Source organism: Anthonomus grandis, chromosome 3, assembly GCF_022605725.1.
Source record: "Anthonomus grandis grandis chromosome 3, icAntGran1.3, whole genome shotgun sequence".
Lineage (NCBI taxonomy): Eukaryota > Metazoa > Arthropoda > Insecta > Coleoptera > Curculionidae > Anthonomus > Anthonomus grandis.
Window position 1 is genome coordinate 37,142,909 of NC_065548.1, and position 27,050 is coordinate 37,169,958.

The 27,050-nt window shown below is 31.4% G+C and overlaps 2 protein-coding genes across 4 annotated transcripts in view; one reads left to right on the forward strand and one right to left on the reverse strand.

Moving 5' to 3' along the window:
• LOC126734525 (charged multivesicular body protein 3) overlaps positions 1-11,994 on the forward strand; it is a 33,021-nt gene extending 21,027 nt beyond the window's left edge. Inside the window, exon 4 of the mRNA XM_050438198.1 lies at positions 11,254-11,994. The gene's annotated coding sequence lies outside the window, so the exon portion shown is untranslated. The remainder of the gene's footprint in view (positions 1-11,253) is intronic.
• LOC126734523 (uncharacterized) overlaps positions 5,328-27,050 on the reverse strand; it is a 53,308-nt gene continuing 31,585 nt past the window's right edge. For all 3 annotated transcript variants that reach the window (XM_050438193.1, XM_050438196.1, XM_050438195.1), the window contains 5 exons: positions 24,131-24,851; positions 16,342-16,645; positions 11,590-11,811; positions 11,105-11,198; positions 5,328-5,586 (listed from right to left, as the gene is read on the reverse strand). In XM_050438193.1, coding sequence (XP_050294150.1) covers positions 5,355-5,586; positions 11,105-11,198; positions 11,590-11,811; positions 16,342-16,645; positions 24,131-24,851 — 1,573 coding nt within the window. In that variant the 3' untranslated portion in view covers positions 5,328-5,354. The remainder of the gene's footprint in view (positions 5,587-11,104; positions 11,199-11,589; positions 11,812-16,341; positions 16,646-24,130; positions 24,852-27,050) is intronic.

The window sequence follows — 27,050 nt, forward strand, 5'->3', positions numbered from 1 at the left end:
ACTGTCCGCAGAATCGCCAAGTCGAAACTAATTCGACAATCCGAGTATTGAAGCTGATTCGTATTATTCGGAACCAGATCGCCAAACAGAAATCGCCACCATTATTTTACATGGACCGGCGCACTCGGAACAGGTATTTCTAATTTCTGGTAATAGGTACGGGGAATAGCCCGCTGAAACTTATTCCAAAAGAACAGGTCCAATTCCACTGTAACATCTCTAATATGATATGATTTTCTGTCACGCTCGAGTAACGCGCAAAATCCCTACTTGGGCTCCCCTACTAAATGTAATCATAACGATTGCACATATTTTGGGTTACCATAATATATTGTATTTATAAATTTCTACTGTCTGCGTTTCCTTACGAGATTTTTTTTCAGATACGTAGTTATAGTGCTTATAGTAATTTCCTGTTTCGATGATCATCGAGATTTTCTTATCCATCTGTTACAGACTCGTAGCTTAATGATTAAAGATATTAAAAACAATTAAAACTTTTTGGACCAAAATTTTTGGCGAAATAATTGAGCTAAAAATTATGAATTAGATCATAGAACATTGAAAGACTAGAAATAGTAAACAACAACTTGTTTGAGTTTAACGTGTGCACAGGGGAAAGTGGTGTTTTGTTTACAAATATATTCATCGATTCTCTTTTGTCAAGTTTACACACATTTTCAAAAAAATTTTCAGCCATATATCAACACATATAATAATGTTAATTTAACTTATTGGTGTTAAATTTTGGATTGAAAAATCGAATTGAATTGATAAATCGAAACAATTTTTTTCTCTTATTTTTCCAAGCGTAGAAATTTCCAAGCTCTTAATACCAAATTGCTCTTTAGATTTAAGATTTAAATCATTTTTAATGCCTTTAAAATAGTTCTAAAATAATATCAATTCGCGAAGTAGTTTTACGAGGTCTTTCCTAATTTTTATAGAATTTTCGTTACTGACAACGACATTTTTTAGTATTTTTACATTTTTAGGTAGCTTTAAGTATCCATGCATAATTATATAAAATTGTTTATGTTAGTCGATCAAGGTGTTTGCGATGGATTTGAAGCTCACGTTTGTTATAAGTTCGCAAGGTCGTAATTGGCAAATAGTTGAAATTATGATTACGTTGCTCATCTTGATTTTTATAATTACCACGAATTGTTATTTTAAGATTGATATAAATAGTTGTTAATTTTTGTGAATAAACCAGTATTGAGTTCTACACCCAGTAGTCTCTCATTGCTCAACCTACTACGGCCAAGCCACCTTGTCCTAAAGCTATAGCAAGCCTATGCTATAGGCTAGTAGAGACAAAAAAGGTTTAGGGAAAAGCCCTAGATCTTTTCAGTTACTGCAATTTTAAAAATACAAAATTTTTTGTTTAAAACCGGATAAAAAATAACGTTGTCTTGAAATGATAAACTAATATTTAACACTATATTTGCACTGTAGTGTAACAAATACTTCATACTTTGGAAACTATAAGTCAATAAGTATGAAAGCTCTACTTATTTTCAAGCACAAATTCCTTATCCCCAAAAAACCTTATACAACATTTCATATTAAATTGTCAAGCACGATGACAAGTGCATCAGTAGCATTATGCATTTTACCAATAACCAAACAAAGGCTTATGGCAAATTTATTATTAAATAATACAAATGTTCTAATTTTGTTACTAGCATGATGTGATATAATTCCTTTACTGCTTAAAACATTGAAAGGCTAGAATGAGTAAACAAAAACTTTGTTTGAGTTCAACATGTGCACAGGGGCAAGGGGAGTGTTTTAAAGTGTTTACAAACATATTCATCGATTCTCTGTTGTCAAGTTTACACGCATTTTCAAAAGAGGAAATTTTCAGCTTTATATCAACACATATAATTATGTTATTTTAACTTATTGATGTTAGATTTTGGATTAAGAAGAAAAAGCAGAAATAGATATATCTTATTCTAAGCACAAAAATAACATCTTCAAAGCAAAAAAAAATTATTAACATTTTTATTCCTAAAACCGCTTCTAAAAGAAATGGCGACACCGCAGGCAAAAGCTGATGTCATCTTGCGAAATGTCATCTTGACAAACGGCTTTGTTTTGACATTCGGCATTTGTGAAGTTCTTTTTCTTTTTCTTGAAGTGTTTTTTCTTTAGTTTTTGGTTGAAAAAGGAAAAATATTGATTTCAGTGTTTTTGTGAACTGTTAAAATAGTAAAAACTTTGTGCCGCACCATGGGAAAAAAGCGATTTAAGCCGATCTTTTCACAAGTAAATAATGATATTGTCAAAACATCATATCTGTCAAATATGTATATTTGTCAAATAATAAAAACTTATCAAGAAATTTATAATAATTATAAAATATTTAATTTCTATAAATGCTTTTTATTAGGTACCTTTTTTTAAGTACCTTTACTCTAATGAAGTACTTTAAAAAAAGTCATAAAATAGTTTAAAAATTACAGTTCCAAATAAAAATATAATAATTGGAGCTTTTTATCGACCACCTAACACAAATATAAACAATATGATAAATGATTTTGAAAACATAATATCTGAGACATTTCTTCAAGCGGATATACTTTTGTACCTGGGAGATTTTAACATCAACTTTTTTAATTTATCTAATCCTATACTTTTGAGTCTTATGGTCTGCAACAGCTTATAAATGAGCCTACTAGAGTGACGGAGACCTCAAGCGCTCTTATTGATCCTATATTTATCAATAATTTTGACATAGTAAAACAATGTGGAACGATATCTTTAAATGCAATTTCTGACCATAATTTAGTATATGTTAATATGTCTCTTAATATTAAAAAAGCACCTCCTAGAATATTCTCTTTTAGATCATTTAGAAATTTTAATTAACTAAATTTTGAAAATGATCTTTTAAATATTCATAATTATATATAACTTTTCAACCATTTCATTATAGAACTTTTTGATAAACATGCTCCCATAATAGAGGTCCGAGCAACAAAACCAAAAGCTCCTTGGTTAAATGATGAAATTCGTCACCTAAAAGTATTGAGAGATAAAAGTTGGCAAAAAAACTAGATCGGACGCTGACCATTTACTCTAAAATTATTCGTAACCAGACATCTGCCACTAGAGCTGCAAAAAAGAGATATATTATAAACACTTCTCAATTAAACAATACAGGTAAACTCTGGAAAACTCTTCAAGCTTTAAATGTTCGCTCACAAAAAAAACACATTATACCAAGTAACCTCTCAAATCCTAATGAAATTAATAGTTATTTTACACCCTTTTTGCAATCCATATCAAATCCCTCAAATAATCAAATTTTATATTATAACACCCATATATTCAACCCAGAAATAAACTTCAAATTTTCTTTAGCTACAATAGATGAAATACACTCCGCTCTACATAACATCCGAACTAACGCTGTTGGTACAGATCAAATTAATGCAAAAATGCTAAAAATATGTAGCCCTTTAATAGATCATATAATTTTACACATTGTTAACACGGCCATAGAGAAGAAACAAGTCCCAACAATCTCGAAAAATGCTGTGGGAATCCCACTACCAAAGAACAGTCAGCCCTCTCATTTTTCTGAGTTGAGGATCATAAGTATTCTTTCCATCAAAAAATTTATGTCAAAAATTTTTGAGCGAATCCTTTATAACCAAATATTCACTTATTTTACTGTTAATAAAATCCTGCCTGATAATCAATGTGGATTTCGAGAGAATTTTAGTACAGTATCTGCTTTAGCATCTGTGCTTGATGATATATTCAGGGCCTGCGATGAAGGCTACATAAATATTTTGGTACTTCTAGACTTCTCCAAGGCCTTTGATACTCTGGATCACCGTCTCCTATTAGCTAAGCTAAAATATTATGGGTTCGACGCGGACTCTGTTCAATTAATTAATTCATTTCTAAGTAAACGGTCGCAAAAGGTGGTCTATAACAATATTACGTCGAATGCATTGGATGTTCTGTCGGGTGTGCCACAAGGAGCTATTTTATCACCCCTTCTATTTATTATTTACACCATTGATATAATTCTCGCACCTAAATACTGTAAAACACAAGCATACGCGGATGACACACAAATCTATGTCTCTTTTGATTATAACAAATCGCAAGAAATAGCCGATAAAATAAACGCTGATCTTCAGGTAATTAAAGAATTATCTGCTGAACATAACCTAAACTTAAATTCTGACAAAACTAAACTATTATGTATTGGCAGCAAAATCAAAAGAAACTCTATTAAAAACAACTTAAAATTAAAAATAAATGATACTACATTAAAATTTGTATCCAGCGCAAAAAATCTTGGCTTAACCATCGACGAAGATCTCAGATTTAGTGCACACGTTCAGAATATAACAAGAACAAGCTTCTGTGCGCTAAAATTATTATATAATAATCAGCACATTCTTAACGAGTAGTTGAAAAAAAGTTTATGCGACACATTAGTACTCTCGCATTTTAACTGTGGTGACTTTATATACGGTCCATGTCTTACAGCTCTCGACAAACAAAAAATACAAAGGGTACAGAACGCATGCTGTCGATTGATATATGGAATCAGGAAGCCTGACCATATTACTCATAAAATTGTAGAATCTAACTGGCTAAATATGGAAAGCCGTAGAAAACTACATCTTTCAAATTTTGTGCATAAGCTTCTCAATACCACTAACACCTCGAATACTCTTAAAAATAAATGTCTGCCAAGGACAAGCATGCATGGACAAAATATTAGAAACAAAAACAAATTCTCCATCCCGTTACATAAAACATCTATGTATAAAAGATCCTTCCAAAGATCATATAATGCAATCACCTTATATAATTCCATACCTGATAATTTTAAAATATTTATAGAAAAATTTCTTTGTATTGTTGACAGACTCTTATTTTTGACGCACCCTGTATATGTAAAATTATTTTTAGTTGGTAGATTTTTGTCAACCTTTTAACCGTGTCACATAAGTTTTTTCCCACTCGGTAAAGTTTAGGCGCTATTTTAGCAGTACGCCTTGCTGACGCACCCTGTATATAGGTATAACGATGATGATTCTTTTGGATGTAAGCAGCAACGTTGTAGCTCTATAACACCCTATATAACAATTTCAATATTACTGCATTTTTCGATATGACTAAATTATCTGATTTTAAATTGGTAAGTTCTCTTTTTTAACATACATTTTTTTAAATCAATAAATCATGAAAGAATATTTGTTATAAATTGTAGCAAGCAATCATTTTGTATTCACGGGAAAATGAGTGATCATTAAGATAAATAAATAAGTAGATAATAAAACACCAAAAAATATTATTTATTTCTTTATTATTCGGATTTATAAAACTCTTTGAAGGACATCGCTATCCAAGCCTAACTTATCCTTAATTTTTTGAACTATATATGGTATCCTCTCAAATTCCGCAAATTCTTTCCAATTTTCCAAGTGAATTGGTAAAACATGACAATTTAAGGTTTTTTCCAATATATTTAGTGTAGTTGATATTATGGCTCTGAGCTCCTTGGTATTAATTGTGTAATCCATATCCGTCAGTCCCACAATTAGTAGTCTAAAATAAAATTCTCTTTTAGTTTTTATAATAGTTCACATTGTACGGGAAAGTAGATCAGTAATAAGAACAATTTTGTTTCTTATGCATATGCTGACCGTCGTTCCCATTTCTTCATTTGAAAAGAAGTTTTGCATAGGCATTTTAAAACTATCTTATATCTATATATTTAAACCCCTGATTGCTAAAGAATGCTTAAAAATTCCACTTTAATAATTATTACTTACCAAATGACACATCAATATTAACACAATTAACAATGATTATTACCTTAATATAAATTTGCTATTTCTAGATTGTGTTATTATTTCTAAGCATAGGTTCTTCAAAAAAAACTTCCTTAAATGAAAATATCTAAGGCGCTTGTTACGTGAAATAACTTTATTTGTGTTAAAGATATAAAAGTTAAAAAGAGAGCGAAAGTTATTGAGAAATACCAGAAATTAATGGACTGGACGCAATATGATTTATTATCGATGGTAGTAAAACATATATGGAGTTTAAATAAGGCGTATAAAACGAAACATAATTTTTATCTGAAATTTAGTTACTACGGTAACAATCTTACTCTGTCAGTCTAAATTATACACACCGAAATGATCTAGGGACAAAGATGTTAAGTGGTATCCCCTTTATATTTTTACATAATTCATAAGATAATAATTTTCTTAATAAAAAAAATATTTACACTAATAGCCTAAAGTCGACAGGGGTTAGGTCTGGCACCTAGGTGGCTAACGAATCGGGCTACGTGTCGCAATCCAATCATCGTTAAACAGTCTTTTAAGTAATATTCTTATATTATTTTGTTGATGGGGAGATGGTTGATCCTGTTGGAAATAGATTGGTTGCCGTCTCTCCAAGTTATCCAAATAATCTTCCAGAGCTTCAGATATTTTTTTTTAGGTCAACATATGTCCTTCCGGTCATGTTTTTTTATTATCCCGCACCAAACGTTTATACTAAATTGATTTTAAGGGTGCCTGGGATCAGTAAGGAAAAGATTTTTTTGGGAACATATGTTTGTGTGAAAAATCAGCTTCGCCGCTCCAAATTATACAGTTTAAAATATTATCATTTGCTTCATATGCATTACGTAACAAGTTGCAAAAAGCAAGTCTTCTTTCGCCAGGCAACAATGTTTGTACTGGCCTTAGATACCTATACTTTTTTATATGGCACAAATTTGTATTTTAAGACCCGCCATATTGTTACTAAGCTCACACCATAAGCTCTGGGTAAATCTCTATTTGAGTTTTCTATATTAGCTTCAAATTATGCCAAAATACACATTTCAACAACGCCGCTTACTATACATTCATTCCTTTTACTAGTTCTTTTAAAAACGTTTTTCTATTTTTTTGTTACTTCTAAATTTTCTGTGGAGAATTAAAAAATATCTTCGGTTTGGCACGAGTCTGGAATTTCTGCCGTTAGTCTTGTAGCGCTCTGTTTTATTTTTTCGGCATACAACGTTCTAACATATATCACATTTTTCAGTATGCGTAAAAGGCATTTTACTAATTTAGATTTTAAAACATCACAAACTTTGTTATATTTATTTATGCAAACTGTCAGTATTTATTTATTTTATTAAATCTATGGCTACTGTCATTTTATTATTCAAATATTAATTTATTTGTTTTGATCTCAAACAGTTCAAAGCCAACTTACCTTAATTTAACTTTTTAATAACTTTGCTACTTTTATATTTAGACTATTAGTGTAAATAAACGTTTTTATTACGAAAATCATCTTTTGATTTATGTAAAAATATACAGGGGATTCCATTTAACAAAAGTAAATTTTTCAAATTTTGTCGAAAACGTGATGTTCATCAGAAGAAATCCTACTAGTTTGCTAATTTACCCGATCCTGTATCTTCTCGAGATACCAATAGTGCCGACTTAATCGGAGGCATCCTGTATATTAATTATATACAGAATAACAATTTGAGAAACTTAAATATCTCATCTATCTAACAATGGATATATCTGAGAAACAAAATAATGTAGTAACTAATTTGTGTTCACTTACGGCTAGGGTGACTGGGTGTCATGCCAAGGAGACCTGGTATATATTGTTACGTAATTAACATTTACATAACATACCTACATACACAACATATTTTTTGTTGTGTAAAATTTGATTTAATTACTTGGAAAACTACGTTAGTAGGCAAAGTATTAAAATTACGTGTAATATATTATTATACTGCGTTGTGACTTAATAACGGATAAGTTCAATCAAAGGAGGGAACTTTTTGTGTAATTCTCGGACATGTCGCTTTTATTGTTCGATCGGTCATACGTTGATATAAAATTTAAATATAAAGGATGCCCCAAAAAAGTGTGGCAGTTTTTTTTCTTGAATGGAATCTCCCGTATATTTGTGAATTTTCGGATGCTCCGGATAATTCTGGACATGTTTTATGTATAATATGCTATATCTTCAACTGTTCACGAAATAATTTCGTTTAAATGATAATTATAAAACTTTTTTGCAACATAAATTGATTAAAATTTATTTTATGAAATGCTATTAACAGTATTTAAAAACAGTTATAACTTCTTCTAATCTGTAACCAGTCATTTCAATTACCTCTGTTTGTGAATATTTCACATAGTCTCTATTTAAAAGTTGGAGCTATATTGGTAATTGAAAATATATACAATGCGTTTAATCAAGACTCGAAATCAAAATATTTTTTAAAAATTATGCTTGTTTGTGTTGAAAAAACTACAACACACAACGAGGTTCGAATAACCGTTAATAACTAATATCCCAACAGAGAACCTGAAAGTCAGTCTACAATCAGTAAAAGTGGAGAGAGACCGGAACTGTTAAAGATCTTGGCAGACCAGAGAAGACTGGCATTCCTAATAATAAAAAACTGAATATTCTGGTTTGATTTTACAAAAATCCGAACCTAAAAATACTCACCTCGCTTTGGATAAGATAATATGGCGACTGTAACAAAATTAAGTAACTAAAGAAGGAAAAGTGGGACCCTTATAAAATTCAAGAGCTACTAGAAGAGGATCCAGATTGGAGAAACGAGTTATGCCAGACCATGACCGAAAGAACTGATAATAACTCAAGACTAGTGAAATAGATATGCTTTTCAGACGATACAACTTTTTGTTTGAATGGACAATAAGTAGGCATAATTTTAAGTACTGGGCACCTGAAAATCAACACTGGTTTAGGTAAATTCATTCTCAGAATTATGAAAAGGTGAATGTTTGGGTAGGCATTCCTAAATGATGTTTCCCCAAACCGGTGGATAGACAGACGTGGATCAATAGAGTGGCCACCTAGATCACCCGACCATAATCCATTGGACTATTTTCTGGGTTTATGTCAAAAATGAAGTACAAGCCACACGTTTTATAACCTGTAAGATCACTTTCGTTATGTACTGAGGAATATTTCTCCAGACACAGTAGAAATGTACAACTAGAATTTATCTATAGTCTGGGGGTACTGTAGAGCTTTTAATTGAAGCTATTTCCAGCATTTGATCAAACAAATGTTAAGAATGTGGAATGTAATTTTTTAATTTATGTTGCAATAAAGTGTTAAAATTATTATGTAATTATACGATAGGTATAGGACATTATACATGTCTAGAATTTTTCGGAGAATCCAAAAATGCAATAGAGGAGGTTCCATTAAAGAAACAAATATTTTTTCGACACCCTTTATATTTACATTTGATGTTAAAATATGCCAGATTCAAAAATAAAATTGAGGTGTCCGAGGAGTTTTTCAAAAAAAAAATACTTTTATTGAATTTATCCGTTATTAAATCACAACCCTCTATAATAGTAATATATTAACCACCGCAGCACGCATGGCTTATTTTGTGAAATACTAAAAACAGATCGCCATATAACTATCCTATCCTATTGAATCTAAACTCCAGTGAACGTCAACTTTTCTAGTTGGCTTCCTTTTCGCATATTGTTTTTAATATTTGTTCATTTCAGTAAGTACCTGTTCGTCTCGTTATATCTATGCTATTACATTATTTTGATTCCCTCTGTCTTATAGAAATTGTTTTCGGCGATTTTTTGTTTCCTTAGATATAGCTATTGCGAAGTTTTCACGTTGTCGCCCTGTATACATACAGTCCCTTGCCATATTATTACATCCATGGTCAAAAATTACGTTTTGCTGACTTACAACATATCAGTAGACTTGTAGAAGGCTACTTCACATTAAAACAGGATCATGCTGCTTATAAAATTCATTTTGATCTCTTAGTCTAGTCTTATCCTAGCTTCAGATTTCAAAAAATTCCCAGACGTTCACGAATGTCAGGGGAACTTCCTGGCCAATCACGAATATCTACTTTTTTTAGCTAAAAATGCTGTAATTATTTATGCACGATGGCATGGTGCGGTATCATGCATAAAAATTGGCTTTTCTCGTTTCTTGAACTGGCTTATATTTGACCTTTGCCGTACGAACTGTGATTTGTCGAGTAATTCTTCTTAAATTGATTTATCCGAAAAACACACCTGTGTTTTTCGTTATAGAATAATATATGTTGTAGAATTTAGACTGACCAATATCTACAGTACAAGAACAACTTAAATATAGTTATAGATTATTTATTACGCTTTTTTCAGTCATCATTCGTGAAATCCTTGTATTTTTGTGCTCATTAGTTTCGCTTTGATATCATAGCAGGTGTAAGTCTTGGTTTGCCTGCTGGTCTACGTCCAAGAAGACCTAACTCTACTAACTTCTTTTACACTGTTCCTTGCGAAACGTCAATGTCTCAACGCAAATATTGCGGATTTTTCGGTCACTTCTCTCTGTCGTGATTGTCCGATGACCGCAAGCAGCTTTGCGATTGGCTCTCAGACATTCACCAAGGTCTACTTTTTAATTTTTATTTTATACAGAATACAATCCCACAATTCGTGCTATTTGGTATTGTCATATGAGTTTTGCGTCCAGCATGCCAGAAATTCGACCGTTATTTGTTTTTCCACATAATATGGCCTCATAATGTGTAAATATATACTTTGACATGTTGTTCTGTCAACATTAAACTCACCTGATAGAATTGAAAAATTGTTAAACCTGTTTCAATACGTTTAATTGTTGAATAGCACAGTCAAACTGAAACTATATTTTCTTAGGTTATATGTCATTTTTGCGAAATTCAGTGTGACCACTCAAGTTTTACATCTCAACAAAAAATGACAATAACAGGAAGAAATATTCATGAAAATAGTAGATTTGCAGCATGGATCAAATAATATGGCAAGGGACCGTATCGTAAATGACTTGTATTTGGTTAATATATAAATTAATACGTAAAAAAAAACAAAGAATAAAAGAAAAACGGGTTTCGGAACAGACCTTGCATAATATAGGGCAATTCTGCTTGACCATAACTAATATAGTAATATGTTCTGTTTTCCATATACAACTAACTTATCGGTATATCACTTTTGTACTAAAGCGATATTAAATGTATGGACTTTTTATAAATACTTACAATTGTTGTGAATTTTCTAATTTTATATCTTCGACGTATTCTACTTTATTTTCTATATAAACTGGGGAGCTGTGATTAAACACTATTGCGTGATCTGAAAAAAAATTATAAAGTTATTATCAAGAAACATCTTTTTTTTTTTGTTTCAGCTTGGGTGAGAGGCTTGCAATAACAGGATGCCGGCATAGGACTCGTTAGGAACATTTTAAAATGCCCAGAGCGTTTCTACTATTGGAGAAACTTGTGATAATGTATTATATATGTTAAGAAAACAAAAGTTTTAAATATTTCGTTCAGTATTGCTCTCTGGCAACCATAATAATATGTAGATAATATATATATTAAAGTCTGTCGGTTTTCCTGGCTTTTTTGCATAAGTTACAGAGATTTTTAATTACAAAACTAAAATGTTGCTTACATAGTATTAAGATAATCTCATTCACAAGATTTATTGATATTTTCTAATATAATATTAGTGCACCTACCTATGTGAACGCCTAATTTCGAAAACATATTCGTCATGATGAACTGTTCGCCTCCTAAGCCCGCCTCAAGAGCGCCCTGAAGTGGAAAATCACTGGATATGGGCATTTTCTTAACAAGATCTTTTGGATCTAAATTCGAGGGTAACAGTTCCACCAAGTCTGGTTTGTGTGTTGTAAGACATTGCCATATTACAAAATAATTTTCGTAATTTGAACGGAAAGCTTAAAAAAAATAATTAGGTAAACAGTTTTAACCAAAAATGCATTAAATATATTAGTATTTTATAATACATGTATATTTCCTTTATAGATTTAGTGTTAATTGTTGTTTATATTTTTTGCTTTTGTACAAAAGAATGTGTATATTTTTTGGCTTTAACTTAATATATTGTTTATTTATTTAAATGCATTATTTTTAATATTTCCATCGTTATAAATAATTGACAACTGATCGAAGTGGTGTATTGTCAGAGATTTCATCCGTGGAAGTAAATCTTATTCAACAAGAAAAATTCCGAATTATTGCGAATTCTTTTTAAACAATTATTATTTTTGCATGGCCTTTGATTTAAAGATCTCCATTTTGTTAAGTAATCTTCCTTCATTGAACCATACATCGAAAGTCCAACTGCAGCCTGAACTACCTCTCCCTACAAACTCTGATGAAATAAGAGACGAATTACTAAAAAACAAGAAGAGTTTAAATCGCTGGAATGCGATATCTGTCAAAATCTTGATGCTCCTTTGTAAAGAAACATTAGCTGTTTCTACAGAGGCTATTAATTAGTCATTTTTATCTGGCATATTATTGATCCTGGCAAAAGTGGTACCTCTCTTTGAGGGTGATATGGAATCTCTAATTTTATAATTCTATCCTCTAATTTTCAAACATTTTCGCTCGTATCTGCTATTTTGAAGATGATTGAGAGGTTAATAAAGGGGCGAATGATGGCATTTTCAGAGAGAAACATCAATTTGGTTTTAGAGACACAAAATGCACTACTGACGCATTGTTCTGTTCTTTGGAAGAGTTGTATCTGAGTAGTAATCATAAAAGTGTGTGAGTTATATCACATTTTAAAATTGAGTTTTTTAAAATGTGATATAATGTGAACGTCAGCAACATTTTATTGTTAATTTTTTAAATTTCAACTTAAATATTGGTGGTGTTAATTTAGTAGTTTTACCTATCTGACGATGCCTTAAAAAATGCACGTGTCATAGTTTTTTAAGAATAAACATACTCTGAGACCGTGATTTTATGATTTTATGGTGTTACATTGCAATGGTTTTCCTATCTTAATTATTTTAAACCGAAATCGTGAGTTCATGTTCGAAAAAAACTACACTTTCTTATTCTGAATACGTGTTTTATTTTATTTTGGGTTCCCATTAAAAAATCTCGGATTTGTCTGGTGGTTATTCTGGGGTGGTTATTCTGATCCGATTTGGTTGTCTTCAAAGCATTTATCTATATTAAGCATCTGCAAATCCTAAGAATACTCGTTCTTATGTTCTTAGACACTACCTTTGCTAATCTACTTTTGATAGTCATTTACTTTTGATAAAAAACATGTGATTTTTAGCAGTAAAGAAATGTTTAACTATCTTTTCATCTTCGTCCAATCAACTGCAATAAGAAATTTAAATGGAAGGTAAAAAGTTGTTTTTGACTCAAAATGAAAAGTTTGAAAAATTTGATTCATATTTTTAATTTGCTGTATCCAGGTGTATTACTCAAATAATTTTCAGACCTATTATGCTTCTTTTTTTATAAATTTTATGAGTCTCTATTTTTATGAGTCTTTGTTTATGAAATTATAAACTTTTTTCTGCATCGCTGGTGAATAGTCGAATATAGGTATAAAAGAAATGAATATGAAATACGCCTAGAAGTGACTGAAGAATTTTCAATTCATAATCAGAAAGTTAGTATTAAAATACTGTACAAATACGGAAAATACCAATTGATGTGTCCCAGCGTCCACTACCACGTTTTCACTATACGTTCTTTTCCCAGGAAAATGAAATAGAACAGATTGAAATAATCTATCTTTAAGAAAAATCTTTCGTGGGAAGCTAATAATTGTCAAAATTATAGGATAATTCTAATTTGACCCTCATTTGTAGATCTACATTCATATAAAATATCTGATACTATTTAAAATATTCCACTGCAACTTTTTCTAAATTGTTGAGAACTATAATAATTATAGTATATACTATAATAATTATCGTATATACACCATTGACTGGTGGGTGATGTGAACTTCGTTGGGCTCTTTTGGATTAAAATAATTATTATTTTATGAACCAAGTTAAATTTTTGCAATCGAGGAAAAGAGCTGACGCAGTGGTGTGAATCCAAAAGAGCCCAACGACCCACCAGTCAATGGTATCTATCAGTCACGTAGGAATACGAGGAGATAAAAAAAACTCGTTCAAGGGGACAACGGAGTTAAGGACAGAACCAAAAAAATATCTAAATTAAACAAAAAAAACTTAAATAAAGGGAATTATCCTCTTTTAAAATAAAATCAAGTAGAAATCATAAACGTTATCTCCCAAACCCATGAGGGTTACAAAAAGATCTACCTGTTATTAATAACATGTGATGCAATGAGTTTGATCTTAAATAATCTCCTGGAGATTATTATAAAATCCCCTTTCAGGCCAAATGATTATAAAAGAAATTTCATATTTAAATACTCTGAATCTATTTTGTTCGAAGCTCTGTCTGAAAACGAAAAATTAATTTACGTAAATGGTGTAAGAATAAATTCGCTGATACAGTATTATTGAGCAGTTCTTTTGAGGATCTGCAATGGTTACTAACAAGAATACAAACCAGGATAGTAATACCAGTGGTTTAACAATAAATTTAAAGATCAAATTTAAAAACACCTACTCAGACTCGGGAAAGTAGATACACCGCCCTATGTAGAGGTTGCGAGGAAAAGGAAGAAACTACTCTTCAAATTCTATCCTTCTGCGAAGCATTCAACCAGACCAGGCCCCATCTCTGGGCAACGCCAAAATCTCACCAGAGAGGATAAGAACCACACCACTGGGCAAAATACTGGACTTCCTAGAAGCAATAGAACTGAATATGAGTAAATCTGTACGGTACAATAGGACTGCAACAGAGCAGATCGAAGTGCAGGGAACCAACTTGTATCATCCAGCGGAAAAATTTTAGTGGATAACCGAGCACGGAGTCCCACACTACCGGGCGTTCAAGAACTGCCGGTGGACATAAAGAATTTCTTCGCCAAGAAAAAAAAAAGAGCCAGTTTCTGATATTCAGCAAGCAAAATATTGGAAATGCGACATTGGACAGAAATGCATTTATCAAAATGAAAAAGCTTTTTACGTGAGACAACTGAATCTAAGATTAACTAAATAGATCTTGTTAGATTGCAAAAAGATTGAAACCTTTGAAATGTGGGCTTATCGTCGCATTCTCAGGATTTCCTGGATTGGACGAAATGCTGATGTCTTGCTACGTCTAAATACAATGACCGAGATCTTAAACACAGTGAACCGACCAAAACTGAAATACTTTGGATATTTTATGAGGGGCAAGAAATACCGCTTGCTTTAACTCATAATAAAGAGAAAAATCGAAGGGCAACGAGCACCAGGACGAAGAAAGACATCACAGCTTAAGAATTTAAGAGACTGATATGAAAGCAGTACCAGATCCTTACTTTACGGAGCGGTCTCCAAAATACGGGTAGCCGGCAACCTTCGGAAGAAGACGCCACGAGCCGCGGAAGAAGATAATCACCAAATAAAAGTAAAAATCAGGTTGCCGGTTCGTGAATGATAAACAAACAAAACGGCTCTGTTTATACTGCACAAAAAATCCTTTTGTGATACTAAAACCAGAGACCAACAACCATCCACAATGCCTAAGACGACTGTCCCATCCAATTTCTTAGGCTTTTCCAGATAATAAGTATCCAAAGAGTAGACAATGAATCAACAAATCATATATCATTGACTAAGCTAGCAAAATAACTATTTTAGCTCCAAACACTAACGAACGCAAAGCAAAATATGGCAGGTCTTAGGCTAAGACAATAGTTTAAATATAGTCAGAGTAAAATGGGACTACTAATATTCCACAGCAATATAAGAAAAAAGGTATGGAAACTATAACCAGACCTATAAACAACTCGGAAGTACAAAAAACAAAGAAAAGAACAATTTCTAATGAATTTAAGTATAATTAATAAGTTTATTATAAGAATTTGATAGAAAGATTCAATTTGATTGGAATAGGTCCCTTCAAAAACAATTTAGTGTAAACACTTGATTATTAAGAGGCTAACAAAATATATTAAGTTATCATGAGTTTATTATGATATTTGTAATAAAACAGTTAAAACGAAACCACGCAGCAGCATGAAGACTGTTTATGTAAGCAACTAAAAAAATATTTTTATTTTGTTAGTCCATTCTTGAAGTGGAGTGGCCATAATATAGCGGGTTAGGAAGGGCAAGAAGACTTCTTTCTCCACAAATGAAAATGTCAATCTTTTTGTCAAGAATTCTGCATTTCGATGAGTTCACTCATCATCATCATCATTAGACTCTTACACTACATACAACTGTATTGCATAATTCTTGATAAAAAGATTGACATTTTCATTTGCATACGATTTTGTATAAATCATATTAATGATAACAACCTTATTAAGAAAATAATTTGGAGTACCAATCTATACAATGTATTATTCAACTTACCTTTCTCGATTAAATGCGTCATGTACTCCCGGTTTAAGACCCTTGTCAAAACATCAATTTTATAAATATCTAACACACAGAGTGCGGCAGCAAACCGAATCCATAATATTTGTATACTATTCTCCTGCGCCAAGTCTTTCGCACTTTTGATCCATTGCTTCAGGTGTTCCCAGTGCGGCGGCTTGTAATCGGTTAAAACTAGACTAACCACCATACTGTATATGTCTACTGGGACTCTTGGTGTGTCTGGATTATTGTAGATATACGTCGATACATAATCCAGCAACGGCTTATGGACATGGTTCTACATAATATAAAAAGATTGTTTGAATAAATTTGAATTTTATAAACTTCTTTAACAGAAAAAATATATCACAAAGAAGCGACTATATTATCAAATCTTAAATATTTTTGTTGTTTTATTTTTTATGCTTAACTTGATAGCACAGATCAGGAAACATAATAGTAATAACAAAGAAGGTTTTTATTTAGTAAGGGCTAGTTTAACATAACCATATACGAACCTAATTTATAAACTTTAAACAGAGTAACCATACAAATCGGGAAAGTATTTATGATTATCCTTGGAAAAGGTAAGGTAAGAAAGGTAAGTACGCTTTTTATATTTAAATTTATTAACATTTAGAATTTTAAATCGAATATGAATATGGTTACAGACATTTATGGCGTTGAAAGGGAAGAACCTTTTGAATAAAGTTGTTTTAAATTTAGATATTATGAAGGTATCTTTGCCTCTAACATCTCGAACATGAATTTTGCTCCTGGGAATAATTTTTATAAAAGTTTAGCCAGTTTTTTTTTAACTTGCATCGCATACCACCCTAGAAACCATACTACCATAATGGGCACTATTTTGATTTGACCTCCCAGATTTTCTTAATCGATGACAGATTAAATCGTATTTGGTGATATTTATTAATTATTTTCAGTCGTCGTCAAGGAATTTGGTTGTGTATATTATTTTAGAATCATCGTGTGGGATTTCGTGAAACATTAATAAATTCCTGTTGGTCTTATTCCTGATGTGTGTAATCTTAAGTCAACTTGTTATTTCGCTCTTAATATTGATATCATTCGATACGTTTTCCAAAGAGGCGTTTATTGAACTTTGAAATTCATCGAGTCGTTTAATAAAATTTTCACCATCACTCAGTGCATTTCTTTCTCATAGTTGTCATTTCGAGCGTTGCACATCTTTAAAATTTTTTGTGACTTTATAAATAACACAAAATTATGCTTAATATTATAATCATATAATCATTATAATAATATCTAATTATTTTTAGAAAAAAGTGTCTGAAACAAATAATGTTTATGATTAAATTGCCTAGAATTTTTATTCCAGGATCTTTTCTGAAAATTAAAAGTAATGAGGGCCCTAACGTCATCTAAAATTACTTTTTCCATAATTTCGTCCTGAAATAATGTTTTTCACTGTTTTAAACATTTTCAACGTGTAGAATTCAAAAAAAGTCTACAAAAATGCTCTATCTTAATAACGATATCTCGTTATCAAGATAGAGCGCGTTTATTTTCCAAAAAATCGTATTATATCAATATCAGTAGCATGTAATTTACCAAAAAAATGTGTTAGTCTGCGTGATTTTTGGTTTACTTAATTTTTTTTTGGATTCTATTTCTTATAAAAACTTCTCAATTTAAAGTCCATATTTGAAGTCATCAATTGTGAATCATCATCGAATTATTATTATAATGCAATAGTTTCTGAAAGCAAAGTGCGATACGTTTGTCAAAAAGTAATGAAACCAGAACAAAAGTCACTCATTATTCTCATATATTTATAACATGGTTACAATGATTGTAAATGTGTATACTAGTTTGACGTCGTAGACAAAATGTGATTACCAAAAACTCTCTTACATGACGACGAATTGAACACCATTCGGTGGTTTTTGATGAAATTAATTCGGTCCAGCAAAAAAGGTCGTGTCATGACTTATGATTTTCTTGGTATTCTTTCTTATGATTTCTTATGATTTTCTTGGTATTTTGGTTAGTCGGTGGTTCTTCCCAGGTTTTTCATTATTCTCCGGTCTCTTGAACACTTAGGATGGTAGGTCGTTGATATCATCCATAAAAATCATCCAAGGAGGGGGAAATAACAAACAATTTTTTGCTACCCAAATAGTCAACGTACTGGGTACGTAATTTTTATGTCATATTTATGTTCATACGTCCATTGTTATAATAATAACGTATTTAGTACGATTTTTGGATACGTAGTTCGTACGTACATTAATTACGTCTCGCGGACGTACATACATGTACATATAAATTTTTGTTAATACAGAGAACTATATGGGAGGAAAGAATTTATTTCAAATATACGTAATTTTTAAATACTTAATTATTTCAATATGTTTTATTTTCAATATTTCTAATTTCGGTAGGGTACACAGAAAAATCACCATTTGCACGCTTTTTTGCTTTGATAGAAAAAGTCAATGAATTTGATGTAATTTTTTAAATTGATCTGGTCGCAAAGTAATCAGATATAGGATTTTCAAAACATCTAAAAATTATAGATAGTGGAGTATTTGTCATAATAATACACGAACTTATAAATATACCTGGACTGCTAATGCATATGGCCACGATACCCAAAAATGACCACTGCATGGTGGCCGCCATTTTTATAGTGGTGGTATCCTTTTGATGTTGGTCACTCTGAAAATTTTTAGTGTTGCCAACCCTTTATAATTACAAACCCTCATAAAATCATCTATATTTTGATTCTTATAGATGGTTGTACCTATTAATGTGGAAACACTGTACATGGAAGAAAAGTAAAACTCGTAATAATGAAAATAGAAAGAAAATAAGTGTCTTTAACTGAATTTGTTAAGTAAATACAAGCAAACATTTAAATGAATATCATGATTTTCGGTATTAGGATTTATAAGATTCAAGATTATCAGAATGATAAAACAAATATTTTAAAGGGCATGCATCTATTCCAAGTTGATTTAAACTTTGTCTGATTTTAGGTGAGGATTACTTTCTTTCATAAATGTTAACGAAATTCTTCAAGAAGTACCAGAAAACTTCTTACCTATCTAAAACTCTCTTACCTACATGTATTTCTTTTTTGTATTTTTGTACTTTTCGTATTTTTCTATTTTGTATTTTTGTAAACATAACCTCTCAAAAACTTTAATTGTTTTGTTTCCCTACAGTTGGCACAACTAAAATTTGTCAGAGTGACCAACATCGAAACGACACAATCACGCAAAATGGCGGCTCCCTAGTAGTGGTCATTTACTCTTTATTGAATTGGTAGTCCAGGTATATTTATAAGTTCGTGTAATAATATATCAAAAATATCAAGATCGGTCGCAAAAGCAACCCAGTATTTTTGTTGCCCCCACTGACTGTCAAATAAGTAATTGGCAACTTAGGGACACTGTTGACAGTGTTTAACGCAAGCGATAGATGCGAGAACGAACGCCCTTCTTTCAGTCGCCTTGGCAGTATTGGCGTCATGACGTGAGCTCTTTGTAATAAAAGTTTACACTCCTGTGCATTTATTGCATTAAGATTTATCAAAATTCGACTTATAATAACATTTGAATTTAATTTTACTGTTTATTCAGTGTTAGGAAGGATCTACTACAATCTAGCCCAATTCATAATAAGACCATATAAATTCATTTTAGTGGTAATAAATTTATATTACTTATTCAATAATTTGCTTATTTTAAAATATAATTTTAAGAACAAATGATATTTGTTTTATGTACTGAACGTACATATTTTGTTTTATTTTTTAATAAAATCCAATATAGATTCTAATTCTAGACTTGCTACAATGAATCCAGCAATCGGGGAGAAGTACGTGTTTAAATATTTACTATTTCCTTCTGATTATTTATTACATGGCTATTAACCAACAAAGAGTCCACATTTACCTCATTCTTCTTATTTTTTATAAAACGATTAATAAGCGCTAATAAACCTAATAAACGCCCATTGTCCCAGCTCAAGAATTTCATAATTTATCCACGTATTTTCTGACCGAATTCTTAGTTTTTTGGTGTAATCAATCACACTTGATTTTACATTATTTAATTAAATTAATCAATTGTTGAAATTTTACTATATTGAGATTTAAAACTTTTTGGCTACATAAGCTTATAAATTTCCTATGGTCGACTTATAACAAACCTTTGGATTGTAAATTTGGAAAGAAGTTTTGACGTTTACCAATTCATATTACGATCCGAAATCACATAATCCCTAACATTAAGTTTAAAATCTAACTTCTAACTACAATCACTTAGAACATATTCTATTAGAGACGTAAACACTCTGGTGGCACTCACTAATTTGTGAATTATCCAATAAATTAATCATATCATCCACTAGTAAGTGTGTTTTAGGATGTGTTAGCATTATAGACTCCAAATATTGAAGGAAATACTGAAAATTAAGAGATGGACGTCTATAAACAACTCTTATTTTTAGGTTTCCTTTACTTACATTAATACAACGCAAATTTATTAACTCACCAGGACTTGATTTTTCGAATACATAAATGAATACAACTTGACCGTTAACAACATTATAAACGCGGTTTTATCATTTAACCCAGTAATACCTGAGTTATTTTTTTTCGCAAATTGCACAAGTTAATGCTTATGGAACGTAAAACAACTTACGATTTTTGAAAAAAGAAAATTTTTATTCTAAGGCTCTAATTTTTTACATATGATATATCATATCATAGGTACAGAAGCATGTCTAAAAACTAACTAGTAATTAAGTAACAAATCAAAAAATAAATAAACTGTAACTAATTGGCAGTGGCGAAGCGTGAACTTTTTTTTCGGGTAGACAAACAATAAAAATCGTTAGTTAGAAAAAAATGTGTATTTAATATTATTCATTTTAATAAAATAGAGAATGAAAGCGCATGAAATATTACTCAAAGAGAAAAATTATGTAGTGATATAAAAAAGAAAAAATAATTACTATACTAGCATAAAAAGATAGATAAATAAAAATAAATACTACTTACAAAAAAACACAACATAGGTATAACTATAACTTATAAATCCATAAAATCCATTATTTTAAAATTAATTAAAGACAAATAAAAACACAACTAAAATACAATTGCCAATATCGAACAGTCGTTCATAAATAACCACTAAAAAAACCTAAGATGTAGGTATTGCGGCCGACCAGATGAAGCGTGTCCATAAACAATAACCCTCAACAGCATAATAAAATAGCTGGTCGACTTCGATAGACAAAAGCTCGAATGTCTTTTCCGCGAGTAAATTTTGCATACGTAATAGGCTGAATGCTGATGCGGCCGGACCTCTGCCACCTGCTTGATGCGTATATGGTTCGAATTGCTCTAAATTTCGGAAGACAAATATCAATGTGTCTTTCTGGGGCTTGTATACAATAATTAGGTGTCAGCCCTGCATTTTTATCTTAATTGGTGCGTCAGGCGGGGCGCGCCTTAGATATTATAGATAGATAGATATTATAGCCGTTTAGATACTATATAATAATAGTAAGGAGCGACTACGTTCTGTGTTAATTTTTTTTTAATTGTAATTCAACAATTACATGAAATAATTACGTAATAAATTAATGACAAATAACTGGATAATTTTGGGTAGACAGTGTCTACCTTGTCTACTCGTACGCTTCGCCACTGCTAATTGGTTCGGTCACTTTCTATTTATTTGAAATATGATAAGCTTGAAAACAATCTTTGGGTTGGAGTCCGACGTTGCATTTAGAGCAAATAAATTTTGCACATTTTTTACAATATGTGCATTGCCCTTGTGTAGTATTAAAACCAACAAGATGATCCATTTTATGAAATCTTATCTCCGTGAGCACATTTCGACTGCATTTTTGTTTTGGACCTGTAAGGTACTCGGGTGCTATCAAAACTGATAAAACTATTTTCCTGCTACTCTAGTAAACTTATCTTTGGGTGGGCGTACCTATAAAGAGTCCACATATTTACCAAAGCTTTATTGATACAAAACCTGATAAATGGTCAGTACCATTTCTTTGATCGAATTCGATAATGACCCCTTAGTTTATCGAATAAGTCAACTCCACCCATTCCTTGGTTATACAAGCTGATAAGGCTGGGTTGATCCACTTGAACATATTTTTTTCTTTTTTTAAACAACGCCTATACTAGCTCTTCAAAAAGCAAAATTTGATCAATGTCTACGTTGGTTCCGATGGTCACTTGACTATTATCATGCCATCTTTTTATTTATCATATCTTTTCATTCTCCTGTTTCAGATCCTTCAATGGTGCCTTAACTTTTCTCTAGATGCTGAAGAGACTTTATTTACTTGGTCGACTAGAGGTTGAATTTTGTAAACTTTGGTAAGCTTAGTGTATTTATTGAAGTGTAGATATCGATGTATTAGCTCAAAACGATCTCTAGATATACTGTTGATAATTAAATGATCATACGTGTCAGACTTAGTTTTCTAATACATTCTTCTGGCCGACAACTTTGTACCCTGATAAAATAAAACTCCAAGGTAAACGTACATTTCTCTAGTGGATACAGAGAACTTATGGTTGCCTTTAAAAATTGCGTATGTTATTTTATTTTTTATTTTTGCGTATAGTTTCATGACAAATAAGTTGCAGAAATTCTTCTGGAAAAAATACTTTAACAAATCTATTGGTGCTAGACCGTCGTCTTTTATTTTATTTGCAAAATCTGGTGGGAGAGCTTTAGAAATTTTTAGTTTTTCTGAAATAGGATCCAGTCATTTTGGTTGACATGTTCTAACTTTTTTACTTTTACAGATGTCTGTTGAGTGTTACTGCTTCCAGGAGTTTGCTTTGTAGCCTCTTTTCGAATCCTTTTAGCCTATATTGAAAGCGGCATATCATTATCTTCATCATCACTGATGGCAATATGTTAAGAGACTGGATTTATTTCAGTTTTCTCAGGAGTTTTTTTTTTAACTGCATAGACTTCAACAGGGTCTTTCAAGACCCGCTTTCATGTATTTGAAATTCTTCCTTTTTATCGCTTTGGCCATAATTTTTGTCGCTATCTTGATCATTATCTGGAGGTAATAATATAAAATCAAGCTGATCATATTCTTGCAAGGTATCATAGTTTAAATCTTCATCACTAATTTTATCAAAAAAATTGATAAGCTCATCAGCATCTTTTGGGTTTTCAGGATTATAAAAAGCCTTCCTAAAAACAATATGTATGTGTTACTTCCTATGATATGATATTTCATATGCTAAAAAAAACATCGATAAATAAAAAACTAAAGAACAAAATTGGTTCATTTAGTTTTTTTGATACAAAACAAGTACCGACAAATGAATTTTAAGAATTATTTGACAAAAATGTATTTTATTATAAACCAAAACAAAACATAAACTTACCTTAGCGGCATGACACACTAAAATAATATATTTCAAAGATAATCACTGCTCTGTGAATACTTTTAACTATTTGTCAATTCCACTGGCACCAACACTTAGATATATTCCCAGTAAACGTTTAGGATGAACTAAATCGTTATTTTTTATTAACGGCTTCACGTGTCAGGACTCGCAGCGATTTGATGTTTTGAATATGCACATAGGCGACATGTTAAGGAGAATTGAAATCAATATTAGTAAAATTCATAAACTTAAAAGAAAAACTAATCACACTAGTCACGTCGCTTCTCTGTGAAATGTTTGTTCTGTCCTCAAATATTTATTTAAGTTAATTAAAAGACTTACCACTCTAGCCATATTTCTTAATAATGCCAGAGCTCTCTTGTAGCCAATATTATGATCAATAACATAGTTTGCACAAGTGTCAAACATTACTTCCTGATAGTAAAATTTGTAACTCTGTGAGAATCTGTGCGCTAATTTATTTAACACAACCTCTATCTTCACTATAGGAACATTATCAATATCTACCACTAAATCTGTTGCGGCTTTTTTAATTAAATTCTCAAAAGCCATGTTCCTCGGCAACCGGCAGATCGAGATAATTATTTTCCTAGCTGTAAAGCTATCAAATTCACCATTGTAATTATTTAGCATGTTTATCAAAACATTTATAGTATTTTCAGATAAACGATGTTTAACTGCATACTCTAAGCAAGCCGCAAGCTGTTCTGGTTTACTCTCGTTCAGCTTTAGGGTAACATTAAGATCAAACACGAGGGGTAAAGCGATCTTAAGAGCCTCAGAAAGTGGAGTGCTCTCGAAATCCTGAAGCAAATAATCTAAGAACAGAATTTGAGGAATGCTTAAGGAATTTATATTTTTTCGAATTATTTGAAGTAATATCTGAACTATGGTGCTAGTCGAGGGTACTTTCATGTAATTCAGAACTTTAAGACAGTCGACTGCATCGTTTAGTTGAATAACTCCAAAGTACTTTTTGATATTTCGACAGATTTTTTCGAACCCAGGATGACTTAGAATTTGATCGGTTGGCATGTTGGATCTGAAATAGTTTCACTGAATTAAAAAAAAAACTTTAACATGAGTCATTTATTTCTACAATAGGCATACAAAGTGGTACGACAAAAACTTTCCACATCCCTTATTCGCACCCATCGATTTTTGATTAAAAATTATTATTATATTTTTGAAGCTTTAACATCAACCTAGGATTCTTAGCTAGGAAAATGCGTGGAGTACATTCCTTGTTTAGCTTTAAATTAGAACTGCTTATTTATTTATCACGAACTACATCAACAAGCACATTTATCTCCGGTAAAATTTCGTTTAACCAAAACAACATTTGAATGTGAGTGTACCGTTTCCATTTTCTCGGCTTTAAAATAACCAAAATAAGTTACAAGGAAACATGTTTATATTCTCTATTCTATTAGACGTGTTTCGTGCTTCATGAACAAGCTGAATAATTATTGCAAAAACAGCCTTTAGAATAACCGAAATCATTTGCATCAAAAAATATATTTCTGCTTAGAGGCTGCTGGGTATACATGATATGAACGATATAGCATAAAAAAACGAGAAAATTTTAAGTTTAGTTTTTTTTGAGACGTCGATACCGGAACGATGATGTCGTCATTGCTGACAATTATTTGTAGTCTTAAACCAGAGGGAGTTCTGAGAGATGCAAATGTTGGAGGCATCCATATATATAGTATAAAATCAGAAATACAAAAACACGATAAATGTTATAAAAACATACATATTAGTCCAGTAACCTTAGCATTTATATTTGCAATTCATGAGTTAAAAAAAAAATTTCTGTTATCGTGAGGTTATCATACGAAAAGCTTCAATTTTATTAAATTCTAAAAAACACCGTACTAATATTAATAATTGAAGTGTGTATAAAATTATCAAAAATGTACGTTACATTTTTGCCCATTTTAATCGTAAGGATTATATGACGTAGCAGTGATGACAAAGTATGGATCGGTCGATCGGTTTCAATTTGAAACGAGGGAATTTTTTTTAAAAAATTTTGTTGCAATTACGTATTTTAGTTTTACAACAATGATTTAAATTTAATTAAACTACACAAAAAAAATATGGTGGATTATGGTTTAGGCACGAACGTGCGTTGTGAGTAAGGTAGAATGGCTTGTAGTTGGATTGGATTGGGATAGATTGTGTTGAATTGGGACATCAATCACTGTATACTTCTTATAACTAGTAAAATATCATACTGTAGCGCTTTTCCCGTTCGTTAGCTGATAATTAAAACAACAGAAAATAGTCAACTAGTTTATTTACAAACTTCACTACGACAACACGATCACTCACACCGACTAGAGATATTTATTTTTACTTTACTGTATTGATTTAAATTTTGGGCCAATAATCCGAACTTTACTGACAACTGACTACTATGGACGATGCGGCCCCTTATATACTCGGCAGAACGCTGTTTCGGAAGCTTCTCGCCAGCCTTCGAGATGTCGTGCGGTGTGCGACTTTGGACCGGAATGACGGAATCAGATCAACGAGAATCAATCTGGTTTCTCGGTGTTTACAATACCAATAGCATCCAAAAATATTAGAAAATGTCGAGATTACTAAAATCTGCATAGGGTATGAATTTTTCTTTACAATTAGTAAAAATCACTTCGCTATTAAATGCTTTGGCAATTGCGAGTCTATATGTCAAAAAATTGGCAAGGTAATTACCAACAGCAACGTGTTTCTACTATCAAATAGATTAGTGTAGAGCCATATTTTAGCATTTTTTTATTTACATATTATTTTTTAGCATCTTATGTGAATAATCCACCTTTTTCTATTAATCTGTTCTCTGTAAAGTACTCTTTCTACTCCAATCTTAAAATCCAAAGAATATATTTGTGTAAAAATGATGGATGCAAATTTTTGGAGATCCTTCTTATATTGATGGCGATTTCAATAGCGAAAATGATTTAACACAGCTTAAAAATAATATTGTGTCAACTTTGACAAATTCATATCCCGTCCCATCGGTTGAAAAGCCAGCATGAGCCCCTTATGTGAGATAAACAATAAATTTCTTCCCTTAGGAATATGTAAAAAGTAAAATCCCTCATCAACTTAGTTGTCCTATTAATATTAGCAAACATTTTTATGTTCGCGGTAAATGTTTCGAACATCTACTACACTGACTTGTTTTTTTCACACGTTTTTTTTTCTGTAATTGTCAAGAAATAAAAAATTT